This window comes from Pholcus phalangioides, unplaced genomic scaffold (assembly GCF_987345545.1).
Source record: "Pholcus phalangioides strain wild (caught in Gottingen) unplaced genomic scaffold, Ppha-v1.0 ptg000005l_1, whole genome shotgun sequence".
Classification (NCBI taxonomy): domain Eukaryota; kingdom Metazoa; phylum Arthropoda; class Arachnida; order Araneae; family Pholcidae; genus Pholcus; species Pholcus phalangioides.
The window spans coordinates 4,458,393-4,481,933 of NW_028301598.1; the positions used below are offsets into that span (position 1 = coordinate 4,458,393).

The 23,541-nt window shown below is 39.8% G+C and overlaps 1 protein-coding gene across 2 annotated transcripts in view; it reads left to right on the forward strand.

The window, feature by feature from the left end:
• Positions 1-20,658, forward strand: part of LOC149085759 (SEC14-like protein 2) — a 42,483-nt gene extending 21,825 nt beyond the window's left edge. The window contains exons 5-13 of one of the 2 annotated variants that reach the window (XM_089232159.1): positions 8,515-8,577; positions 9,909-10,002; positions 10,124-10,218; positions 12,571-12,649; positions 15,482-15,562; positions 15,660-15,746; positions 18,674-18,777; positions 18,887-19,214; positions 20,166-20,658. In XM_089232159.1, the coding sequence (XP_089088285.1) occupies positions 8,515-8,577; positions 9,909-10,002; positions 10,124-10,218; positions 12,571-12,649; positions 15,482-15,562; positions 15,660-15,746; positions 18,674-18,777; positions 18,887-19,214; positions 20,166-20,290 (1,056 nt within the window). In that variant the 3' untranslated portion in view covers positions 20,291-20,658. The remainder of the gene's footprint in view (positions 1-8,514; positions 8,578-9,908; positions 10,003-10,123; positions 10,219-12,570; positions 12,650-15,481; positions 15,563-15,659; positions 15,747-18,673; positions 18,778-18,886; positions 19,215-20,165) is intronic. The other variant, XM_089232160.1, reaches the window with a different exon arrangement.
• The last annotated feature ends 2,883 nt before the right edge of the window (positions 20,659-23,541 follow it).

Sequence of the window (23,541 nt, forward strand, 5' to 3'; positions counted from 1 at the left end):
TTGTTAATTATTTATTATAAAGTGACCGTGGCACCATATGAGAGATCTATTAGTACCACGTCCGAAAAATTGATGAAACTATAATACTTGGTTTTTTTGCAGAATTTTTGGAATAAATATCTTCTTTGAAAAAATTAAAATCTGGGATATATTTGAATTCAAAATCAGAAAAATTGGGAAAGAAGCGTTATCCGTTATTTTATGCTGTTCTTTCCCAACTTATCTCTGTATTTTAAAATTCAAATATATGAGTAAATGTTGTACTTGGAAACGTGGAACTTTTTGTTTTTTCTGGCCTCGGGATATGCGGGGGAAAGGACTTAAAATTAGAGATCGAATGACGGGGGACCGTATAAAAGTTTAGATTTTTTTTATTTTATGGCACTGTATTTTCACTATCGAAACTGGTACAGAGTGATCCCTAAATATATTTTGAAATTTTTTTTTTCAAATTCGAATCATTCGTCTATGACGAACGGTTGATGAGATAAAGTTAAATTAGAGCTTACGGGACGCCCTGTATATATTATTTTCTCAATAAAAATTGGAAGGGGCTGTTCAAGTATTACGTCAGCAAATTTTTAGCCACTTTTGACCCACTCCCTCCCTTGTCAGCAAAATTTCATCAGCAATGACCCCACCTCCTAAGGCATATTGGTGGGATCAGAAACATACTTGAGAGGGGTGGGCTTAGGGGGCTCGTGTGCCCCACCCCCCAGACGAAAAAAACTCAAAAGTTCGAAAGACAATTCCTTCATATGTTATTACAATCGATTTCTGTTGATTTCAATGCTATTTGAAGGGTAAGAACGCGAAATTTCTCTTTAAGAAATTCATTGCGACCCACCCTTTAGAACATATATGGTAAACTCTTGACCCGCGGACCAAATGTGGCCATGAAAATTATCTGATGAGGTTTGCCCCCCCCCCCCCAAACCCAATTTTTATAAAAATGAATTAAGCGGCACATTTACAGATCACTTAAAAAACCCGTGGCACAATTCCAGAGTGACCCGTGGCACATTTTCAGATTACTGAAGTAGGCCCGTGGTGCATTCAAAGATCACTTAAGTAACCTTCGACACAGTTCCAGAACGGTTAAACGATCCGTGGTACATTTAGAGATCCCTTGAGTGACATATGACACGATTTTAGAACACTTAAGCGCCCCCCCCCTCCCCCAGTGCGATTCTACGTCACTCCATTTACCCGCGGAACATTTCCAGATTACTTGAGTAATAGCTGCATAGTTCCAGAGCATTTAAGCGGCCCGGAAACGTTTCCATAGCACTTAAAGGGCCCGGAAACGTTTCTATAGCACTTAAGCAGCCTGGACACATTTCCTGAGCACTTGAAAGATCCTTGAAACATTTAGAGATCGTTGAAGTGGCTCCGTAACGGATTTATCATTAGGGAGAATGTTAGTTCAGGTGCCCACAAACTAGCGAAAGATTTTTCTCGTTTTTGGCGCGCCGAGTAAGACCTGGGCAGCAACTAGATACTTTGTCACTCGTGGCAAACCGGCATTTTGGCGCCCCTTGCCATGTCGAAGATACAGTTGAAGGGTGAATTCGGCGCCGCTTCTGGTCCCCCCTAGTTGCGGCCCTGATTAAGATGCCATTAAGAATATTCCATATTTTCTTAGAAGGTGGTTGATGACGTTTGCCGCTGTGGTGGTCGAGTGGTTATAGTGCCGGACTCGTGATGCGAGGATCCGGGTTCGAACCCCACAGTGGTGGTCGGCTGAAGTTGGTTTTCTGTGGTTCCCAACTTCAAGGCGCAAATGCGAGCCGATCTCCCCGTTAAAAAGTCTCGCCACAGAGAGCAACAGTCCTACAACGGTAAATCATTCAACCATAACACTTCACTCATAGTTAGTAAAACTGGGGGCAGATGACAGCACTACACATAACAAGCATTACAGAGGAACAAAAAAAACTTCACGTCAGGTTTCACTACACGTACACGCACATTCCCGCATGTACCGATTCGTTGGGGGTTCCGGGGGGGGGGTGGTGTAGCAGTAGTAGGTAGGGCCTCCAAAAAAATGGCTCGGGGATCCATGATGTTCTTAAGTCAGCCACCTCGTTGGGCATTTTGCCTGTTGTGGCGTTGTATTTGTATTTGTATACAATTCCGGATTCACGAAGCGTCTCAATCCAATTTCAAAACATTCATAATGGCTTATTCACAACCGATATAAAAAAAGCATCATTTCGAATAATAAATATTCAAATTTTCATTGTGCCTATTCTTTTATTAAGTCAATTACCTTCGAGTGCTTCATGTTAACATATAACCGTTCAAATGCAATTATGTCGACATCGTTGCCTGTAAATGTAAAAACATGTTACAATAGCTTTTACTATTATTGTCATGACCATCAATATTTATGGTATCGTTATTATATTCCTCTTTTTTACATTAAGAGTTCATTATTCTTCTTAATTTATATTTTAAGAAATTTTAAATTTCCATTTTTTTTTACCTGTTTCCTCGTATTCTCAGATAGTCTTCTACAAATATTGGAAATTTTCAGTTTTTTTCCTTGAAAAAAAAATATATAGCAATTAGGTGTATTTTTCCCTCTGTGTTTTTACTCAATTTCCCTAGTGTTTTGTTTCGCAAATTACTTCGCAATATTCGCTTTTGTTTGATGGTAAATTCTGGATAATTAAATATTTAGTTTTCGTTTCTGTTTTTTTTGGGCGGATTTTCCTTATATGGTTTCATAAGGAAATAAGTTTTATCCCCTAATATTTAAGCAAAAGTTTCGAAAGAGTTACGATCAGTTTGTTCTCGGTTAGAGTGTAATTTTGCAAATTTTTGAAAAATTGTCAAAAATATTTTTTTATGTAAATATATTGGGTATTTGCATTAAGATGTCTCAAGTTTTAAAATTTTTTTGAAATGATTGTTTTTTTGAGGATCGGATACTGCGTTTTAGGTTGGGATTGCAGTATAGAAGTTTGATGGAAGATCTTTTATAAAACTTGACCAATGCAACCAATAAGCCTATTGGTCGAATTATATTTAGATTACTAGCTATAATACCCGGCGTTGCCCGCGTTTTCTTCAATGAGGCTTTTTTGGATCACGTGATATCTCCCTCTTTCTTTGAGGGACATGCAGACCGTGTCTAAGTTAACTAATATGGCGACTTCTTGCGCGACTCGTGAAATAAAGAAATCTACAAGAATCTTATAGATTTAAAGAAACATAGAAATGAATACTTTTTTCCCTTTTTTAGGGGCGCTAAGTATTTCGATTCCCCCCCCCCCTGAAGTTCAAGGTATCTATTTCTGCCTGTTTCTGCTTCCAAAAATGCTTAGTTAAAGCTGTGGAATTTCTTCAATGTACTTTACGGGCCCATAATTAATTTTAAAACAACCTAAACTGTATGAATTGATGCAGTTGAATATTAAAAGACAATACAGGGAACTTAATTTTCATGTTTGAGAAGATATAAATAAAAAGTTGAAATCAATGTTATTGCATGGATATCCAACTCAAAAGTAGATCCTGCTAATTACTTCATATTTAATCTCCTGGGCTTCGTATATCTCTAAGCGAACTGAATATTTTAAAAATCGAGAATTCAATACAAGTTTTAAAATTATTGATGGGGCGGAAAATCCCACCAAATTTCCGCATTTCTACAGTAAAATCGGCAATTTTAGCACTGATTTCTATGAGGATCACCCTTTTCCTGACTCTCAAAGCGATGCTGATGATGATTATGACGTCTATTGAAAAAGTCTCATTACTGAGAGTATATTGAAAATGTGGCAAACCATTATAAAGGCATTAACTATCATACATATACTAACAGGATTAAAGAAGTGACAAACCGTTGTAAAGGCATATACACGTCTGAAACGCATTGCTAGGGAACCACGGTAACCAAAGTAAACGTTCGGAAAGCGATTGTTGAGGCCCAAAAACCATTGTTGCCGGACAGTTTTTTTGCCCGTTTGGGGCATTTGCCCTGGTCTGACGAAATTTTAAAGTAGCCTATCGTTCAAGTCGGGTCCCGTTTGGTATATATGCAAAATTTGGCGACGATCGATCTAAAATTGTAGATTTGTATAGAGAACATACACACAGAAAATCAATTTTATATACATAGACAAGTAGATTGTGTTTTCAGTTGTAAGAATTTCAGATTTTTTTTCTCTCTCTAAGAATCTGAATGTGCTTTTTAATTTTGAAGGAAACTTCTTTTTTTGAAGATTTCTTAAATTCTTTTAAAAAATAAATCTTAAATTAAATTTGCAAGAATTTGGGTTAATATTCTAATGTAATATGTGTTTGTGTATTTGTGTTCTGTATTTGTCTTGATGTGTTAATTAAATTTTAATTTCAATATCTCTAACTTCTTTTTAAAGATCTCATTCTTTCTGAAAAACTTCAATATTTTTGCTTTAATGAAATTCCTAAATATTTGTTAAAGATCTCACCTAATTTAATAGACCCTAATATTTCTTTCTAAAATCAGTGTTTTTCAACTTGTGGTCCGCGAACCCCTACGGGTTCGTGAGTAAGGGGTTTGCGGGATCATTTACCACTATTGCATGAATGACACATTCGGTGCTGCGAAAGTAATTTATTACTTCAATTTTTTATGATATGCAAATTATAGAGCTAATAATCAAAAACACATTTTAGATTTCATGGGGGGGGGGGGGAAGGGGTGCTGAAATCGAACTTTACTGCGGAGGGTCCACGGGCATTGACCTTCTTCGCAAGGGTCCGAGACATCAAAAAAGATTTGGAAATACTATTCTAAATCTTGAAGTAATACTACAGCAAACTATTAAGAAATTTACCTAAATAATTTTCTGAAATCCTTTACGGTAATCCTCACGTATCCTGAAACATTTTTAAAATTCTCGATAACTCTGAAAAAAAAGCTAGATAACCTTCGCGAAATTTTTAATTAACTCCAAGCATTACTCTATTACGAAATTTTTTTGACAATACTCAGGTAATTCTCAAGAATTCTGAAGAACTAATTTTCAAGAATCCACGAGAAATTCTTAAGAATCGTGAAATATATTTTTAAAGATCCTTAAGAAATTCTCAGTAATTCTGAAAAAATGCTCAATAACCCACAAGAAATTCTTGATGATTCCCAGAACTTCGCAATATTTCTCAAAAATTCTCAATAATTCTCAAAAATTCTCAATAATTCCCAAAAAAAATTCTCAATAATTCTCAAAAATTCTCAATAATTCTCAAAAATTCTCAAAAATTCTCAAAAATTCTCAAAAATTCTCAATAATTCTCAAAAATTCTCAATAATTATCAATTAATTCTCAAAAATTCTTAAAATTTTCAAAAATTCTTAAAATTTTCAAAAATTATTAAAATTTTCAAAAATTCTTAAATTTTTAAAAAATTTTCAATAATTTTTAAAATTCTCAATAATTTTTAAAATTCTCAATAATTTTTAAAATTCTCAATAATTTTTAAAATTCTCAATAATCCTCAACAATTACTTTATTTCTGAAAATTTTTTTGAGAATACTCAGGTAATTTTCAAGAATTCTGAAATATTTCCAAAAATCCTCGAGAGATTCTTAAGAATCGTGAAGTATATTTTTAAAGATCCTCAAGAAATTCTCAGTGACTGTGAAAAAATGCTCAAATAACCCACAAGAAATTCCACAATAATTCCCAAGAAATTCTCAGTAATCTCCCGGAAGTTTTCACAATCATCTTTATAAGTTGTACAAGAGTCTTCAAATGCTTTTAAATACCGTCAAGAATCCTCAAATAATTTTCAAGATTTGACCCAATACAAATAATATTATATTATTCCTTTACTTTCATAATTCTTCGAAGCTTGCTTTAATGTTTTTCTCGTGTTGGCTGGAAAGTATTTCACAAAAAATAGAAAAAAACAATCTTTTTTTTTTTTTACACTCACCGCAACAATCTTTGATGTTGTTTTTTCAGCAAAATTGCAAAGAGTCTCTGCCATTGTGCATTGTTTACCGCAACCCAGTTGTGCAAACAAATACAATCACGTGATCGATTCAATTGAATGAACAGAAGCCAAGATATTATCTAAAACAATAATATAAAAACCAAGGCACAACCTTTCTTCTTGCAACAATCATCGATTATTTAAGAAACAATCTCGACTTCCTTAGACGTAACCCTTTAGAGTAGGAGTACACAACCTTTTCGGTCCGTGGGCCAGATATGTGATATTTCTGCCACTCGCGGGCCAGAAACGTGCATGTAAAGAGTGACCATGTGACCCGTTTTTACGGGACAATCCCGGGATTATGGCCGCTCTAACTTTTTCATGAACTGTCCCGGTTTTTTCCCTATTGTCAACAAGGCTGGGCTGTGAATATTTGAAATCAATAGTTTATATTATTTTAATGGCTTATAAATTACATTATAGTAATTATGACTCTATCATTACTATTTGATTATAATTGATAATGATTATTATAATTTAATTTATATTTTGATTAATTAATTTATTTATTTAATTATAATTAAATATATTCATCTCACATATTTGTCAAACATTATACGTTTTTTTTGATGGATTACATTTCGACTTGCAGTACTCATCGTTTTCCGTGGTTGGCGATTTTTCAGCAATTTAAGCGATAGTTGGCAGCTTTACTTGCTTTAGACAGTTTCTTTTAAATGGAAACTTAACTTGCTTTTGATAGTTTTTTGGCTGTTATTGGCAACTTTATTTGCTTCTGAGTTTTATTGGCAACTTTACTTGCTTATGACAGTTTTCTTGGCAACTTTATTGCTTATGACAGTTTTATTGGCAACTTTATTTGCTTATGTCAGTTTTTATTGTATATAGCTTTACTCGCATTCGAAAATTTTTTCTCTCTGTGATTAATGACTTAACTTTCCTTTGATGATTATTTTTGGCTGTTATTGACAATTTTATTTGTTTTTGACAATTTTTTGGCTTCAACTGGCAACTTTAATTGTCTTGCTTTTGAATACAGTAAAACTTCTGTTTAGCGGACATCGACAGGACAAAAAAATTCATTCGTGAAAGAGAGGTGACCGTTAATCAGGGGTTCGAAATGCACACTTTTAGTGTACAGGGGAAATTATCATTTGGCCGTAAAAGAGGGGCGTCCCTTCAAAGAGGTTTTACAGTATTTTTTCGGCTGTTAATGGCAGCTTTTATATGCCTTAGAAAAAATTTTCGGCTGTAAATCGCAACTTGTCTTTGAAAAAAAAATTCAGCTGTGAATGGCAACGTAACTTGCCCTCGACAATTTTTGATGTTATTGAAAACTTTACTTGTTTATGGTAGTTTCTTTCGGCTGTAATTGGCAACTTTACTTGCCTTCACAACTTTTTTGGCGACATCCCATATTATTGTGGAAGAAATATATTCAGTTTAGGTATGTTATTCATCGTGTTTATGTATTGATACTTTTCTACCGGAACACATTTCGCTGACCTGATGGAACCCCTTGATGGGCCGTATTCGGCCCACGGGTCGGAGGTTGTGTGCTTTAGAGGTTGTGAAGAATAGTATCCCTCACGAAAAAAAAACTTGTAAATCAAGGGTGTTCAACCTTCGGGAGAGTGCGGGCCACTCCACTGATTTAAAAACGTGTAGCGGGCCACTCAGTTATATGATCTGGAACAGAACCAACGCTTTTAAGTAGTCATCTATGAATGTGCCACAGGTCCCTCAAGTGAGCTGGGAATGTGCCGCGGTAATCTGTAAATGTGCCAAGGGTGATGATTTTTTGGATGTGCCGTGGGACACTTGAATAAGTGCCGTAACTAGGACTTTTGCAGGTTGGGGTAGGGGCAAAAAATATTTTCCGCACCCCTCCACTTGTAAAATTCGATGACTTCATAGCGGTTTTTTTTTTGCTCTCTATTAAAATTTGCCACTCTCTGGTTTTCCACCCGGGCAGTTGCCCACTTCATTCCCTCTTGTCCCGCCTCTGCATAATTGATATGCCGCTGGCCACTTGAGGGGTCTGGAACTGTACAGTGGGTTGCTTAAGTGATCTATAAATGTGCAGCGGGTCGCTTAAAAGCTATGCAACGGTCTCACGGTGATCTATAAACATGCCGCGTTCCACGGGCCACTTGAATGATCTCGGACACCTAAATGAAATGTACCGTGGGACGCTTGAGTGATTTGAAATGTGCTGCGGGCCGGCCATCTAAATGTTACAGAACTGTGCAGCGGGTCATTCAAGGTTTCTAGCACTTTGCCGCGGGAAACTTGAGTGATGTGGGACTGCACCACTGGCCACTTAAGTGATCCGTAATTGTGCCGCGGACAACTTAAGTGATGAGGAACCGCATCGCGGGCCACTTAACACATATCTCCAAAGACCGAATTGGGCCCTCGGGTAATGGGTCGAGCATGTGCGTTGTAAACAATGGTGCTTGGCGACACAAAAAAATTCGCCAATTCATTCTATTTCATTTGCTCGCTACTTAATTTTTCATCCATCCTATAAACTAATTAATAATAATTATTTGCAGCATGCAAATTGGAGGAAACGCTATCCCAAGAAGTTTCTACTAGAAGAATACGAACCACCAGAGGTGAGTTTAACACACTTTACTTCGGATCCGCTTGATACTTTAGTGCGTTATTACATGGGAGGGCGGGGGGGGGGTTGCTCAAACTGCGCACCACGGATGCCAGGGTTGTTGCCAAGTCTGATAATGAAGAGAAAACGACTTGTTAGTATGGAAATTAGATTTCACCTACTTCTTACCCAACTCTTACTGTTTTGAGAGCGTTCAGCGCTTATGACCGTTAGGGCAAGGGACTTGTGGAGAGTAGCCTACTGTATAGGACTCGCCGACAGACCGGTGCGGCTGCATCGAATGGACCAAAAAAAAAATGAATTTAAATATTCAACAGTAGTAAAATACAACGGCCACAACAGGCAAAATGCCCAATGAGGTGGCTCAAAAAAAAGATTGCCATAAAAAACATGGATGCCAAATGTAATCAAAATACAACAACCCAATATAAAAGCATACGCGTATCACGAAAGATAAAATACTACAGGGTGGGCAAAAAGTCCGTAAAAACTTTAAAAATTGATAAAAACCGGAAAAATAACCGAAATAAAACACGGTTTGCAGGGTTAGCATCGTTAGGTCACGGGAATTTTTTTAACACCGGCAAAAAAAACAGCCGATAGGTGGCGCTGACTTACACAAGTCAAAGAAAAGATACGCAAATAACGAACAGAATGCCTCCAAATCGTTTATTACAGTAGTTTGTGTTCCACATGACCACCACCACAGGGAATAACACATTGCAGGCGAGTCACAAACCCAGCAACTGCAGAGTGCAGCAGGTCCGGATCGATACAATTTATCCCAATGTGTTCATCGTATTTCTTTTTAAACGTGTCAATCGTGTTAGAATTCGACCCTACGACACCACAACCTGTAATTGTCTCTTCCTAAACGATACTGGTGTCCACCTCCCCTTGTCGAAGAAGTCGATTGACAGTGTATTAATAACTCGCGTACCATCCTGTCCATCCCGTTGAAAATTTTATACGCTTCGATCATATCCCCACCCGACACCTGCGTAAACACGTCTTTCTTCAGAGCTCAAGCCTTGCATACCAACAAGAGTACGCACAGCTCTTCTCTGCATCCCCCTTCAACTAAGTCTGCGCTCCTCTGCACGTATGGTCTCCAAAACCTAACGGTATATTCCATGGTGAATTATAGTTCTGTCCCGTAAAATACGGGCCGTACACTGCTCTGGAACCGATCCTGTTTCTTTAGCAAGCGAGTCGCAGGTTGAATAATTTCTGAGGATAAAAGGAGCGCCTCCTCCCTTTTGAGAACTGCTTTACGTTATTGCATGTCTGATACGCTGACGCGTTCTTTTCGCTCTTTTGTAGGTACTCCAGAAATATATGCGTACTCCAATGTTAGGGTACGACAGAGATGGCAAGTTCGTCCTTCTACTAAGGACCTGTGAATATGATTTGAAAGGTGACTTTTTTTTTTTAAAGTAGTTTTTAGACGCATTTCATGCATGCGAATTATTGCAATATCGAAGCGAAAGGATTTTTATGTATTAACTGAAAAATATGTCTGTTTTCGATTTTTTAAGGTATGGTCGGTTGCTTCAAGTCGCACGAAATCAATGAATATGCGGCGTATTTACTGGATAAGTTCTTCGACGATCAGAAAAAGTATAACGAAAAGGTATCGATTATATGCTTTCATTGTTCGGGGTTTAATTGTTTGAGAAGGTTTCAGAGATGAGTCATACAAATCCACTTACATCCAGGGATTCTTGAGCTATGGGTCACGACCCAAACTTTATTCGCAGGGGCTTCCTAGTAATCACCGTACGAATCTACTTTCAGTCCTGTTATAAATGCATTTATTGCGTCACTGGTTTCACTAATCTCGAAGAACAAACAGTCCCATGGGTCGCAAAGCTAATATTGGTTAGAAAAGGTTAAGATCCCCTGATCTGTGGTCACGTGATTATTCGAAAGCGTCTTCATACTTTTGTTGTCCTAGAGCTAAAGGCCGTAGCAGGGGGGGGGGGAAGACTTAGGGGGTTTAGTCCCCCCCCCCCCTCGAAATGTGGGAAAATGACCGAAAAACGGGGGAAAAGTTTTGCCAAATCTATTGTTCTATCACTTTGGTCCCCGCTCCCCGCCGGGCCTGCTAGAGCTCTACCTCTAAAATGAAATGGGTGATACTGCACGTCAGAACAAACAACTTTTGCCGTGGAACCCAAGATCGCAACCCCCCACTTATTCTAGGGATACGTACATTACCTCACTCCAAAAGACGCCAATATATGGCAACCTCATTCCCATCACCTATAAGTAACACGGAAAAATTTATTCTCTCTCTCTCTCTTTCCAGTCCCTTCTTTCTTTCTCTCTCTAATTGGTATTACTTTTATGTGAGGAATATTCCTTTTCCTCTCATTCTCAAGATAATTTTAGGACTAAAAAAAAAATTTTTTTGGCGCCAGATTTTCAAATTAATCGTAACACAATTTAAGCCACATGCAATTGTAACATGCGATTGAAAAAAAAAAATTATTCGTGACATCCAGGCTTTTTTCCCCTCTTTTTTTTTGGCGTCAGTGGCTTGAATTGTATGTCAACATGCGATCAGAAAAAAAATTTTATTTATTTGTGACACTAAGGCTTTTTTTCCCTCTTTTTTGGCGCCGATTTTTGGCCAACATGTGCTTCGGAAAAAAAATTATTTGTGACCCTGGGCATTTGGAAAACTATTTGCCTTGATGTAAACTGTCGGGGACATTTCACTGCTACTCTCACCTTGTGTATAGAATTACTTTGTTAAGTCTATTGTCCTGTCAATTTGGGATATCCCCCCCTCCTCCTTTAAAAAATATTTTGGCCTGTGCTCTAATTGTTGCAACCCTATTTTCAAGTCAATTTGTCGAGATCATCATATTGATATGGCTTTTAGTTCTGGAAATTATGATTTCTAAATCGAAACGTGTCCAATTAGAAGGAGTTCATCCTCACTGTATAAATTGATGGCATGAATGATAACTGATCTAAGAGATTATACCGGGGGGGGGGGAGTACTTTTTCAGCAGCGACCCGAAATCAGCAACAAGATCTCTGCTTCGCGACTGTTTGTTTTTCGAAATTAGTGAAACAAGTGACGCAATACGTGCATTCATAACAGCATTGTAAGTGGATTTGTACGAATCATATCGGAAGCCCCTGCGAATCAAGTTTGGATCGTGACCCATAGCTCAAGAAATCCTGGCTGTAAGAGGAGTGGATTTGTACGATCCATCTCAAACACCCCTACGAATCAAGTTTCGGGTGGGGATACATAGCTCAAGAGCTCCCTGACTGTTAGTGGATTTGTACAACCCGTCTCAGAAGCACCTACGAATCACGTTTGGGTCTCAAGAATCACTGACTGCAAGTGGATTTGCAATATCCATCTCGGAGGTCCCTGCGAATCAAGTCTGGGTCATTAGCTCAGAGCCCTTTTCCGTTAGTTGATTTGTACGACTCATCTCGGAAGCCCCCTCCCGAGAATCAAATCTGGGCCATGACTCATAGATCAAGAACCCCTAGCTCTTAGTGGATGTGTACGGTTTGTCTTGTAAACCACCTACGAATCGAGTCTGGATCATGATCCATAGCTGAAGAGCCCCCCGGCTGTTACTGGATCTGAACGACCCATCTTGGATGCCTCTACGACAAGTTCGGGTCGTGTGACCCATTGGTTAAGAACCCCCAGATTAACCACTTCCTCAGTATTTTAGAGAGAATCTTGGTCCAAAATAAGGATAGGTCCCTGAGGGTACAGATGAAATTTATTTTTCGTCATCAGCTAAGAACTAAAAAAAATTTTCAAGGAGTGGATTCTCGTAGAGGACGAGTAGGTGGTTGATCCCAAGGATTTACTCCTAAGGATTGACTTCGTAACGTAGAAGAAATCAAGTATTTTAGCATAAAAATTTTTTTGTTGATTGTATTCTAATTATTTTAAATTATTACATTTTTAAAATTATATTGATATGATTTTCATCTCCATTAGTTCGGTCGAGTCGTAGAAACTGGGAACTTAATCTTCGATCTTGCTAGACTCAAGCTCAAAGATCTGATCCATAGACCAGGTAATTAGCAGTTACGTAGTTTAATTATATTATGTGTGGGTGTGTGTGGCATTTCATTTTTTTATGGATATAGACCTTTTTTACAATCTAAGGCAAGGATGATCAAACCTTTGGATAGTGTGGGCCACTTTACTGGTATGAAAATGTGTCGCGAGTCACTTGAGTGATCTGAAAATGCACCCGTCGCAGGTCACTCAAGTGAGATGGAAATGTGCAGTTGCAGGTCACTCAAGTGAGATGGAAATGTGCAGTTGCAGGTCACTCAAGTGAGATGGAAATGTGCAGTTGCAGGTCACTCAAGTGATCTAGGAATGCGTTTTCCGCAGGTCATTCAAGGGGGAATGCACTGTCGCAGAGGTCACTGAAGTGATACACAAATGCGTCATTGCACGCCACTCAAGTGATCTGGAAATGCACCGTCGCAAGTCAGATCAGGCAAGAGATCAAACAAGGATGTAACATGAGTTTGTCAAAAATTTATTCGATTTTCAAGGACGTAAAATGTTTCCGGACCACTGTGTTGTGGAAATTTAGGATGTCCACTGAACTAATTTGAAATTACACAAGAATGCCACGAATTGCTTGAAATTCCAGTCTTAATATCCAATGTTGCCGTAAAAGGCTTCCGGTGTTATGCGTTGTGGGAATTAGTGGCATCCTAGATATTCGCAACATATTTTTTACGTTCGTGGCAACATTTGACATAAAATTGGAATTCCAAGCAATTCGCGGCATCTTTGTGTAATTACGGATTAGTTCAGTAGCGTCCTAAATTTCCACATCACAGTGGTCCTGAAACGTTCCCTCGCGGCCTCCTTGGAAGCTGGATTGAAATTTCAAGCATCTCACAGCATCCTTGTCCGATTTTGAATTAGTTCCGATGGTATCTTAAGTCAGACAACGATGATGACGAGATGATCGAAATTCCAATCTTATTCCCAAGGGTGCCCTAACATAAAAAGTTTCCGAACCTATGTGTTGTGCCAATTTGGGAAGCTACTGAACTATTTCGAGATCCGACATGGATGCCGTGAGAATTCCGATCGTATTTCCAAGGGTGAATGAACGTGAAGAATTCCTGGATCTCTGTGGTATATCAATTTAGAATTCCACTGAACTGATTAAGGATATAACTCAGAAAAGGATAATCGTGGAATGCTTTTAATTCTATTCATATCTTTCAAGGATGCCGCGAACGGGAAAAAGATCAAACAAGGATAATGCGAGATGCTTGAAATACCAATCTTATTTACGGGCGTGTTACTGTAAAAATATTTCAGATCTATACGTTGTGTGTGGAAATTTAGGATACCACCAGAAATAATTAAAGATGCCACGAAATGCTTGAAATTTAAATTTTATTGCCAAAGGGTTTCCGCGGAATGCTCGAAATTCCAATGATATTTCCGAGGGTGCTGCGAACAAGAGAAGATTTTGGACCCCTGTGTCATACCAATTTAGGATGCGGTGGATGCCCCCCATTGGACTAATTCGAGATCAGACAAGAATGCAGTGAAATGTTTCAAGTTCCGGTCTAATTTTCAAGGATGCCCCGAACGGGAAAAGTTTCCGGACCTTTGTGTGGTTAGGAAGGTTACTAAACTAATCCAAGATCAGAAAAGGATGCCGCGAGAGGCTTGAAATCCTAATCTTATTTCTAAGATTATATCAACTTAGGATGCCACTAAACAAATTAGAGATCAGACGAGGATGCTGTGAAATGCTTGAAATCCCAATCTTATGTCTAAACTTGCCACAGTAGAAATATTTTGGATCACTAAGGTGTGTTTAAATTTAGGATGCCACTGAACTAATTCAAGATCAGGCAAAAATGCTGCGAGAGATGCTCGAGCTTTCAATAAGATGTTTTGAACGGGAAATGTCGCCTGCTGCCCCCTACAATCGGTCAAATTTACGATTGAAAAGCTTTGAAAAGAGCCTGCATTGAATCTCATGTCGGTATTCTAGTTCAAGCGAAATTTAGCCTTTTGTTCGCAATGCATCATTTGAAATCAGCGTTTGTCGAAGTAGATGTTCGACGAAAATTTGGAATCGGCGGTTACAGACTTTGGCGACAATTCGATTTTGAACTTCGCCAATCTTTCAGTGCTCATAGTTCGCCAATAAATCCGGATATTCTGAGAAAATGGTGTCAAACCTTATAGGATTTTTTCAGTTCTTTCAAAATATGTACAGCGTTTGCGTGTACGTCTTCTGGAAACTGCACAGATTTGGAGGCTTTCAGACTTCACGCATGTTTTTTTTCCACAATCGAATATCCACCATAACTCGAAAACGGCTCTAGATGTCTGGTGTCACGGGTCTGGTGTTCCATGCAGGGCCGTCTTAAAAGCTTAATAGACCCCCCGGGCCAAGTGGTTTTTCTGAGGCCCTACCTTGTAAATTCTAAAAAATTTCAAACGGATCTCATTTTTGTGAGGCCCTTCTTCTCCTGAGGCCCCCGGGCCGTGCCCGGGTGAGCCCATGCGTTAAGACGGCACTGGTTCCATGTTCCACTTGGGCTCGTCCAACATCCGTCCCCCCCCCCTTTTTCATTTGGCAGAACAGGTCACGTTCACCCTGTATAATTAAAACTTCGCATCATTGCATCATTGAATTGCATCAAACTTTGCATCATTGAATTCTCAAATACACCACTAGGAGAACGATTGGAGCTCTGGAAAAGTCACCTAGATGGAGACTCTGATACTAGTTTGTACAGGTCACGTTCACCCTGTATACACGTGAGCAGTATATAGTAATTCGTGTGATTTAATTTTTTTTTTGATTTTATAATGCTATTTTAATTGTTTCCTCTTCCTGCCCACACAGTCCTGACTGCCCTGATCAGTCTTCTGAAGATGGTCGAAATGAATTATCCGGAAGTCCTCAACGTAGCGTATGCCGTGAATAGTAAGTAACATGACTTCAACATTATTTGCTTTGATTACATTATCATGAATCATTTCAAATGTAAAAACCGTTTTTTTTTAATATCTAATCGTTTCAGTTCCGTATTTCTTCGGATGGATATTCAGTATTGTGAAGAGCATCGCCGCTGAAGTTACAGTGAAAAAAATACAAGTTTATGGCGACAGTAAGTTCATTATATTATTATCTTTTCCCCTGACGGTGATTCCAAATTCATGGGACAGGCGTTAACGCACAAGGGTGCTTAACTTTGGGCAGCACTTCCTAGAAATAGAAGGCCTCCGCACGTTGCTTGTGACGCCAGTGAGTAGTCCATTTTCCCTCAGAATATTCAGGGGAAAAAAAAATTCCCTGCTCGTACCGGTATCATCGTTGCGAGGAAAAGAAATGATCGGGCTCAGAATTGGCGATTTCTATGCCCTACATCCAATGACTATGAGGTATTTGTGAGCCAATCACAGGAAGATTCTACGCCAAAATAAGAAGAAACGAAATAGGATGCTGTGTTTCAAAATGTGGCAAACTTGTTAGGCAGTCTGAATGACGTTTATGGCAACCCGTGCGGAGGCCTTTTATCTGTAGGAGGTGCTGGCGTGGGCCACTTTGGTTTGAAACGTGCCGCTGGGTCACCTAAGTAAATCTGAAAATATGCCACGGATCACTTAAATGATCTGAAAACATTGTACGGGCCGTTTAAGTGATCAAGAACTCTTCCGCGGGTAACATAAGCTATCTGGAACTATGCCGCATGTAACATAGGTGATGTTGAATTGCACCGAGGGCAGCTTAAATGCTCTGAAAGTGCTGCAGGACAATTTAGTAATTTGTGAATGTATCGTGAGCTGCTTGAGTGATCTGGAACTGTGGCGTGGATAGATTGAGCGATGTGGAACTGCACCAAGGGCCGCTTGAGTGCTCTTGAATTGCATCGCGGATTACTCAAGGGATCTGTAAATATGCCGCGGGTCACTTGAGTGATGTGAAACGTCACTGCGGGGTTGTTTAAGTGATCTGATATTGTGCCGCGGACCACTTAAGTGCTCTGTAAATAATGTCACGAGTCCGTAAATACGCCGCGAGACACTCAAGGGATGTGTAACTGCACTGCGGGGTCACTAAAGTGATCCTTAAAAATGTCACTTACCTCATTTTTACAGAATTGCAATTACGTTCGGGGTCGCGGGCCACATTAGATAAGTCAGGGAGCCGAATTTGGCCAGCCGGAAATTGGTTGAGCATATACGCTCGAAGAGGTTATGTAAGACACACACAAACATGCCTTTTTGATCGTAGAATGTGTGAGGTGCATCTGCACCTTCGGATTGGATTGGAGTTTGGTTCTTATTGGTGGGAGGACCATGTTGCGCTATGTTGACAAGCGGTAGAAGGACGCGTGGTATATTTGCAGGGTGCACCACAAGGAGACTTGCCATTGCGGCAAATCTGCAGGAAAAATATGGTATTAACCTTCTGTGAAGCGCTGTTGTGCGCTCTCTAAAAACACCTCTACCGACTTTCCTGCGCTATTGCAGTTCGACCACACGTTCTATGACCAAAAAATACTAGATTAGGTGTCTTCATATCACCTCTCAAAGTCTGTCCCATAAATTTAGAATCACCCTGTATACATGGTTCTTTTAAGGTACCTCTGGTGTAAAAAATCTCATCGCTCTAAGTGTGAAAGGCCGCTTTCCCGCTAAGATCACACTTATGTCTAGCCTGATCCAAATAATCATTCGCTCCCAGTGTTTGCCTTCCCTTCCTGCTGCAATGACGCACCAGCGGCTAGGCTGGCTACACACACACTACTTCACCAACTCTGGCCATATCGCTATATTGCAATTTACTGCCATTAGTGAGATGGGTTGGAAGTGAAGGCGCTGTCTATCGGTGGTCGCCTCGAGTTCGTTAGGGAAAATATCTTATCTATATCCTCCCTTGTGTTCGAACCCGGGACCCTGACAACAACCTTCACGATGGTAGACGAGCATCTTACCACCATGCCAATCGGGCACACACACTGTCGCAGCCTGGTCCAATGTTCCTGGGTGAATATTTGCTTCCACAACAATTTAATACGCCAACGCGCGTGTTGTGACTGTTGCCATTCTTCGACCAGACGGATTGCGAGATCGGGAAGGGAAGGAATGCGGCTCCTTTGATTTGAAGGGTCTGGGGGGGGGGGGGGTCGTGGTCTTAATACAAGATTCCTCCGAAATACTGGTTATATTTTAGGAGATGATGATTACAAGGAAGAAAATTCATCTTTGCCCCCGCGGGGACTCGAACCCCGATCTCTTGTTTGTTCGACGAGTGCTCTACCAACTGAGCTACGGAAACAGAATACTTCTTCCTTGGAGCGTATATTTATGTTGAAATGCTCCGTACATGGAACGGCGGCAGCAATCAATTAATATTTTTCTTTTCTTCCTTGTAATCATTGATTGCTGCCGCCGTCCATGTACACGGAGCTATTCAACATATATATCATGTATATATATATATATATACGCTCCAAGGTTGAAGCATTCTATCTGTTTCCATAGTTTAGGTAGAGCACTCGTCCGGCAAACGAGAGATCGGGGTTCGAGTCCCCGTAGGGGCAGAGATGAATTTTCTTCCATGTAATCATCATCTCAACAAATAACCAGTCTTTCGATGAATCTTAAATTCGCGTTTATTGATCAGTATTGTTGCGACGGCTATTATTAAATGATGCAAGTACTAAGGGCAGTTTTTATTACACAGGCAACCAGATCACACTCGTCACTTTCACTCTGTTTCAAACCGAGCACAACTCCGGTCTCCTTTCGAGGCCTGCTGGCGACGTGCTTATCCACCTGCCGCTGTAACCTCAACTTTTTGTCTTGTTGCCTGCTGGTGATGTTTCGGTGCTTAGTGCTCCTTTGTATCGCTCTTCCACCATGACCCGAACCCTCTGAGTGATGAGTCCGTCACTATGATCACTCGACCACCACAGCGGCAGTGCTGCCACCTATATTTCAAAGTGTAGTGATGTTCATTTCATCAAAATTTCAATGACTATATTTCTATGTACTGTATTTTGACTGTTCGTATTTTTACACAATATAGATTTCGCTCCTAATCTGCTGAAGACTATGGACGCTTCGTTGTTGCCCTGTTGGTTGGGAGGGACGAGGACAGATCCCAATGGTGATCCAGAATGTCCGTCACTAGTAAGTATTTCACACACTTGTAGATCAAATCGACGAGAGGAAAAAGATGCCTCGATACCGCGATGTAGTTTCCATAAACGTATCTTGATGCGTAATTCGATTCCGGCAGGCCTCTCTCCCGGCTCCGATCCCGGAAAAATACTACATGAAGAACCAGTGCAAGCTCCAGAAGGACGCCGAGAACGTCAACCAGTGCTACCTGAGGAGACGGAGTCGACAGGAGATGCCCATGTTCATCACGGAACCGGATTCGACCATAGTCTGGCACGTCGAGTGCCCCGACGGCGACATCAACGTGGGCCTCTTCTTCAAGAACCGTGCCAACGCCTGCAACCAGTACGGGGAGAGCAAGCTCGAAGAGGTCATACCGTTCACCAAAGCCGGTGGCGATTTCGGACCAGCCAGTGGCAGTTACGTCAACCAAAAATCTGGAATATGTAAGTTTCATTTATCTGCTCGTGTTATGAACCAGTATAGTTAGTTCTCCTACAACCATATTGGGTTCCTGAACGCCCCTTGGAAAGAAAGTCCAACAGACTGTCCTTAACTTATTTGTCCTACCCATAAGGGTGGTGCAGCCCTGGGGCCCGGAACGACTCTCATCATTTTTTTTTCTTCTCGTTATAAATTCACTATAAAGGGGGCCCATGAAGAGTCTAGTCTGGGTCCGCTAAAGTTTCCAGACTAGGGGCCCTGTTACAGGATATGGGGGGGACATGGTCCAACCGTACCCTTCTTGAGCTAATCCCATGGGATCTTATATTGCACCTGTATCTTACAGCACCCAATATTTTTCTATAACTGAGTCCATGTTTGTCAACGAATGCATTATTGAATGAGTGACAGCAAGAAATTGAGAGATTGACCGAGTGACCAAGATAATAAGCGACTGAGTTATCCAGTAAGTGAGATTCCGTGATTTCATTCGAGTCATCGCTTGATCACACCCTTATTTGCTCGTTTATTCAATCGGACACTTCGCTCCGTCAGTCTCCAAGAATAGCCTCATGGCTCGGTACCCCAGGCTGGATTCATTGGCTGGCCCTGTCAGACTTTTCACTGGCCCCCTTTAATTTATATGTATGAAAAAAAAGGTAAGAATCATCCCGTATCCTGGGCTATTCGATCTCCCTATTAGTCGCCATACTTTAGTATCCCCGCATGAAAAAGCCTTTTGTTTTCGCGCAAGCCAATTTCATATTGCGCCAAAATAGCGATGAAGACGCTAAATGGAGATTTGACGCGCACCTGGTAAACTGGTTCTTGAGACTGCTTTACATGTCACGTGACGTATGTTAGTCTATTACCTTCGTTGGAGTATTGATGTAGCTGTCTGAGAGATTGCAAAAATTGAGATAAAACTGTTGTTCTATTATTTGTCATTGCAGATGTTCTAGTTTTCGACAACACCTTCAGCATGATCCGTAGCAAAGGAGTCTTGTTTACAGCTGACGTATTGCCACCGGTGACGAAAGTAATACCCGAAGATGACATCGATAATTGCGATTATTAATTGTTCAGTAGCACAAATTTGTTATGATATTATCTTTCTCGGACCTAGTGATGGAAACGAATCTTCGTCTCGTGACGAGAGTTGCATTGCCAGAAATGACTGAGAAATGCTCATCAATATGCACACTGTGAATATAAATAATGAAGCTCGTCCTACGGTCCAAGACTACGAATTGCTTGTAAGAAATTGATCCGCGTTACTTCTGCCATCTATCGGTGTGATATGTAATTATGAGTTCCGATTTTGTTCAATGATCTCACGATAGATGGCAGCGCAAGAATTCAGGTGTTAAACAACCAGAATCTCCAGTAATTTTTCACTACGTTAAACAAAACCTTTTTTTTATCAATAAAAATATTTTTTGCATCAAATAAATTGTTTTCTTCGAATTTTCTTTTACGTACGAAAAAGTTCAAATTCTAACTTTGATGCGCCGTCTGTTGGCCAACTAACAAACTATAAAGGAATATCTCTTCGTCACGATCCCCTTGGAGAAAACCAGTTGAAATCATTGAAACAGCTACTATCACATCCAGGGCCGCAACTAGGGGGGGAGAGCAAGGGGGTTTCGTGCCCCGGGCGCTGGACCCGAATGGTTCAAATTTCATTCTGAAACCTCTCCTTCAACATCACGGGGGGGGACGTCAAAATGCGCGCTTGCTCCGGGTGACCAAGCATCTACAAATTTCACTGTGCAGCTTTCCGCCTGTTTGTCAGAACAAAACGACCCAAGGAGGTGCTCCTTGTGATGAATTCAGGGTTGAATTCTTCTTGTTCTGAAAAAAAAAAACCAGGTGGAAAGCTACACAATGGAACTTGCAAAAATTTGGATAACTCCTGTTTATCGAACACGTTGCGCGACCAATATTCATTGAAATATTAATGATGATTTAATTTATTTTACTTTATCGAACCATAAAATAAGCATAACAAACTTTTGCGTGTTGATCGTAGAATTTTAAGTAATATTAAAAAATTAAAAAAAAAAATGTTCAATTTCATCAATTTCCACAAACTTCAGGTGCAATGCGCGACCGGAAGATATCAACCGATTTTAATTTTCTTACGTCGTTTTTCTAGTCGAGTATCATGGGCCCCCGGGCCAATTTATTTTTCTGAGGCAGTCCAAACAAGACCAAACAACTTCTCGAAAATTTCAACCAGATCTCATTTTTGTGAGGCCGCCCCTCTTCGCTTGAGGCCCCCGGACCGTGCCCGGGTGTGCCCATGCCTTGAGACGGCGCTGATCAGAAGAGGTAACTTTTCCGCACTAAAGCGATTTGAAAATAAAAATGCATTTTTTTCCACCCACCCTCTAGTAGAATACTCTACATAAATATATATATATATATATTTCCAACAAATACTACACTCTCTTCTCTCTCAAAAGAAAAACATTATTTACATAAAATCCTAACAAAAAACTGCGACTACTCTTCTGTACCCTGTGGGTCAGGAGAATCGGGCATTTTCACGTACGGTAACGGATTTCGCTAGATTAAGAAAAAGGGGGGTTTTGAGTGTGTCTTACCAAAGCCTCCTAGAAGTAGTATCTAGGTCAGTGTTTCTCAACCGCCGGGCCCTGACATCATTCATACCGAGCCGCGAGTGATCAGCCCTTTTATTTTTTCTCATTCATTTTCCGTTGATCTTGTGTTTGACCGGGCTTTCCACTCACAAAAATGAATGAAAAAGGGCAGCGGGCTTGCCAAGGTTGAGAACCACTGATCTAGGAGGCTTTGGTCTTACCTGCTTGAAGGCAGACAGTTATTCAAAGAAGCCCTCGTCCTAGTATGTGCTGGGAGGAGAAAGAAACCAGACAACGCGTTAAACACACGACCATCACTTTTAAGATGTTATCACCCCTCTAGTCGTTGAAAGGTGTTTATTCTTTATTTATTTATCTCTCCGAGCTCCGACCACCTCCCAGGACGCGAAAACAACGACCAGTACAATGCGTAAACCCTAAAAATATCTGATCGACTTATGTGTTGACTTCACTCAAGTTTTTCTTAGCGGAGGGATCTCTAGGTCTAGTAGGCAAGTGGGTGGTCCATACTAGTGTTCTTAAGTAACCGTTGGTACGTGAGAAATTTCGATCGATCCTATATGTGGTTTGAGATTTTAGAAAGACTGTCTTTATATTTGTTTTTACATCTGTCTTAGCTACTGGCAAGTCTACGAATTATTTTTGCCATTTATATCTTGCCAGTCCGCAAATTATTTCTCCCGCTCATTTATATCTTGCCAGTCCGTAAATTATTTCTCCTACTCATTTTATTTTTTGCCAGTCCGTAAATTATTTCTCCCACTCATTTATATCTTGCCAGTCCGTAAATTATTTCTCTCACTCATTTATATCTTGCCAGTCCGTAAATTATTTCTCCCGCTCATTTATATCTTGTCAGTTCGTAAATTATTTCTCCTACTCATTTATATCTTGCCAGTCCGCAAATTATTTCTCCCGCTCATTTATATCTTGCCAGTCCGTAAATTATTTCTCCTACTCATTTTATTTTTTGCCAGTCCGTAAATTATTTCTCCCACTCATTTATATCTTGCCAGTCCGTAAATTATTTCTCTCACTCATTTATATCTTGCCAGTCCGTAAATTATTTCTCCTACTCATTTTATTTTTTGCCAGTCCGTAAATTATTTCTCCCACTCATTTATATCTTGCCAGTCCGTAAATTATTTCTCCCGCTCATTTATATCTTGCCAGTCCGTAAATTATTTCTCCTACTCATTTTATTTTTTGCCAGTCCGTAAATTATTTCTCCCACTCATTTATATCTTGCCAGTCCGTAAATTATTTCTCTCACTCATTTATATCTTGCCAGTCCGTAAATTATTTCTCCTACTCATTTTATTTTTTGCCAGTCCGTAAATTATTTCTCCTACTCATTTTATTTTTTGCCAGTCCGTAAATTATTTCTCCTACTCATTTTATTTTTTGCCAGTCTGCAAATTACTCCATATTCTCATTTATTTTTTGCCTTTCTGCAATTTTTTCTTTTTGTAAATTCTACTTCTACTCATTTTTTTTTCCCGGTTCGCACATTATTTCTCTCATTTATTTCATTTTTTTGCCGGTCTTCAAATTACTTCTCCCATTTATTTATTTTTCTGCCATTCTGCAAAAATTATTTTTTCAACTCCTTCATTTTTTGCCCGGTCGCATATTATTCCTAATACTCATATATTATTTTTGTTGCTAATCTGCAAATTATTGGTCCCACTCCTTCATTTTT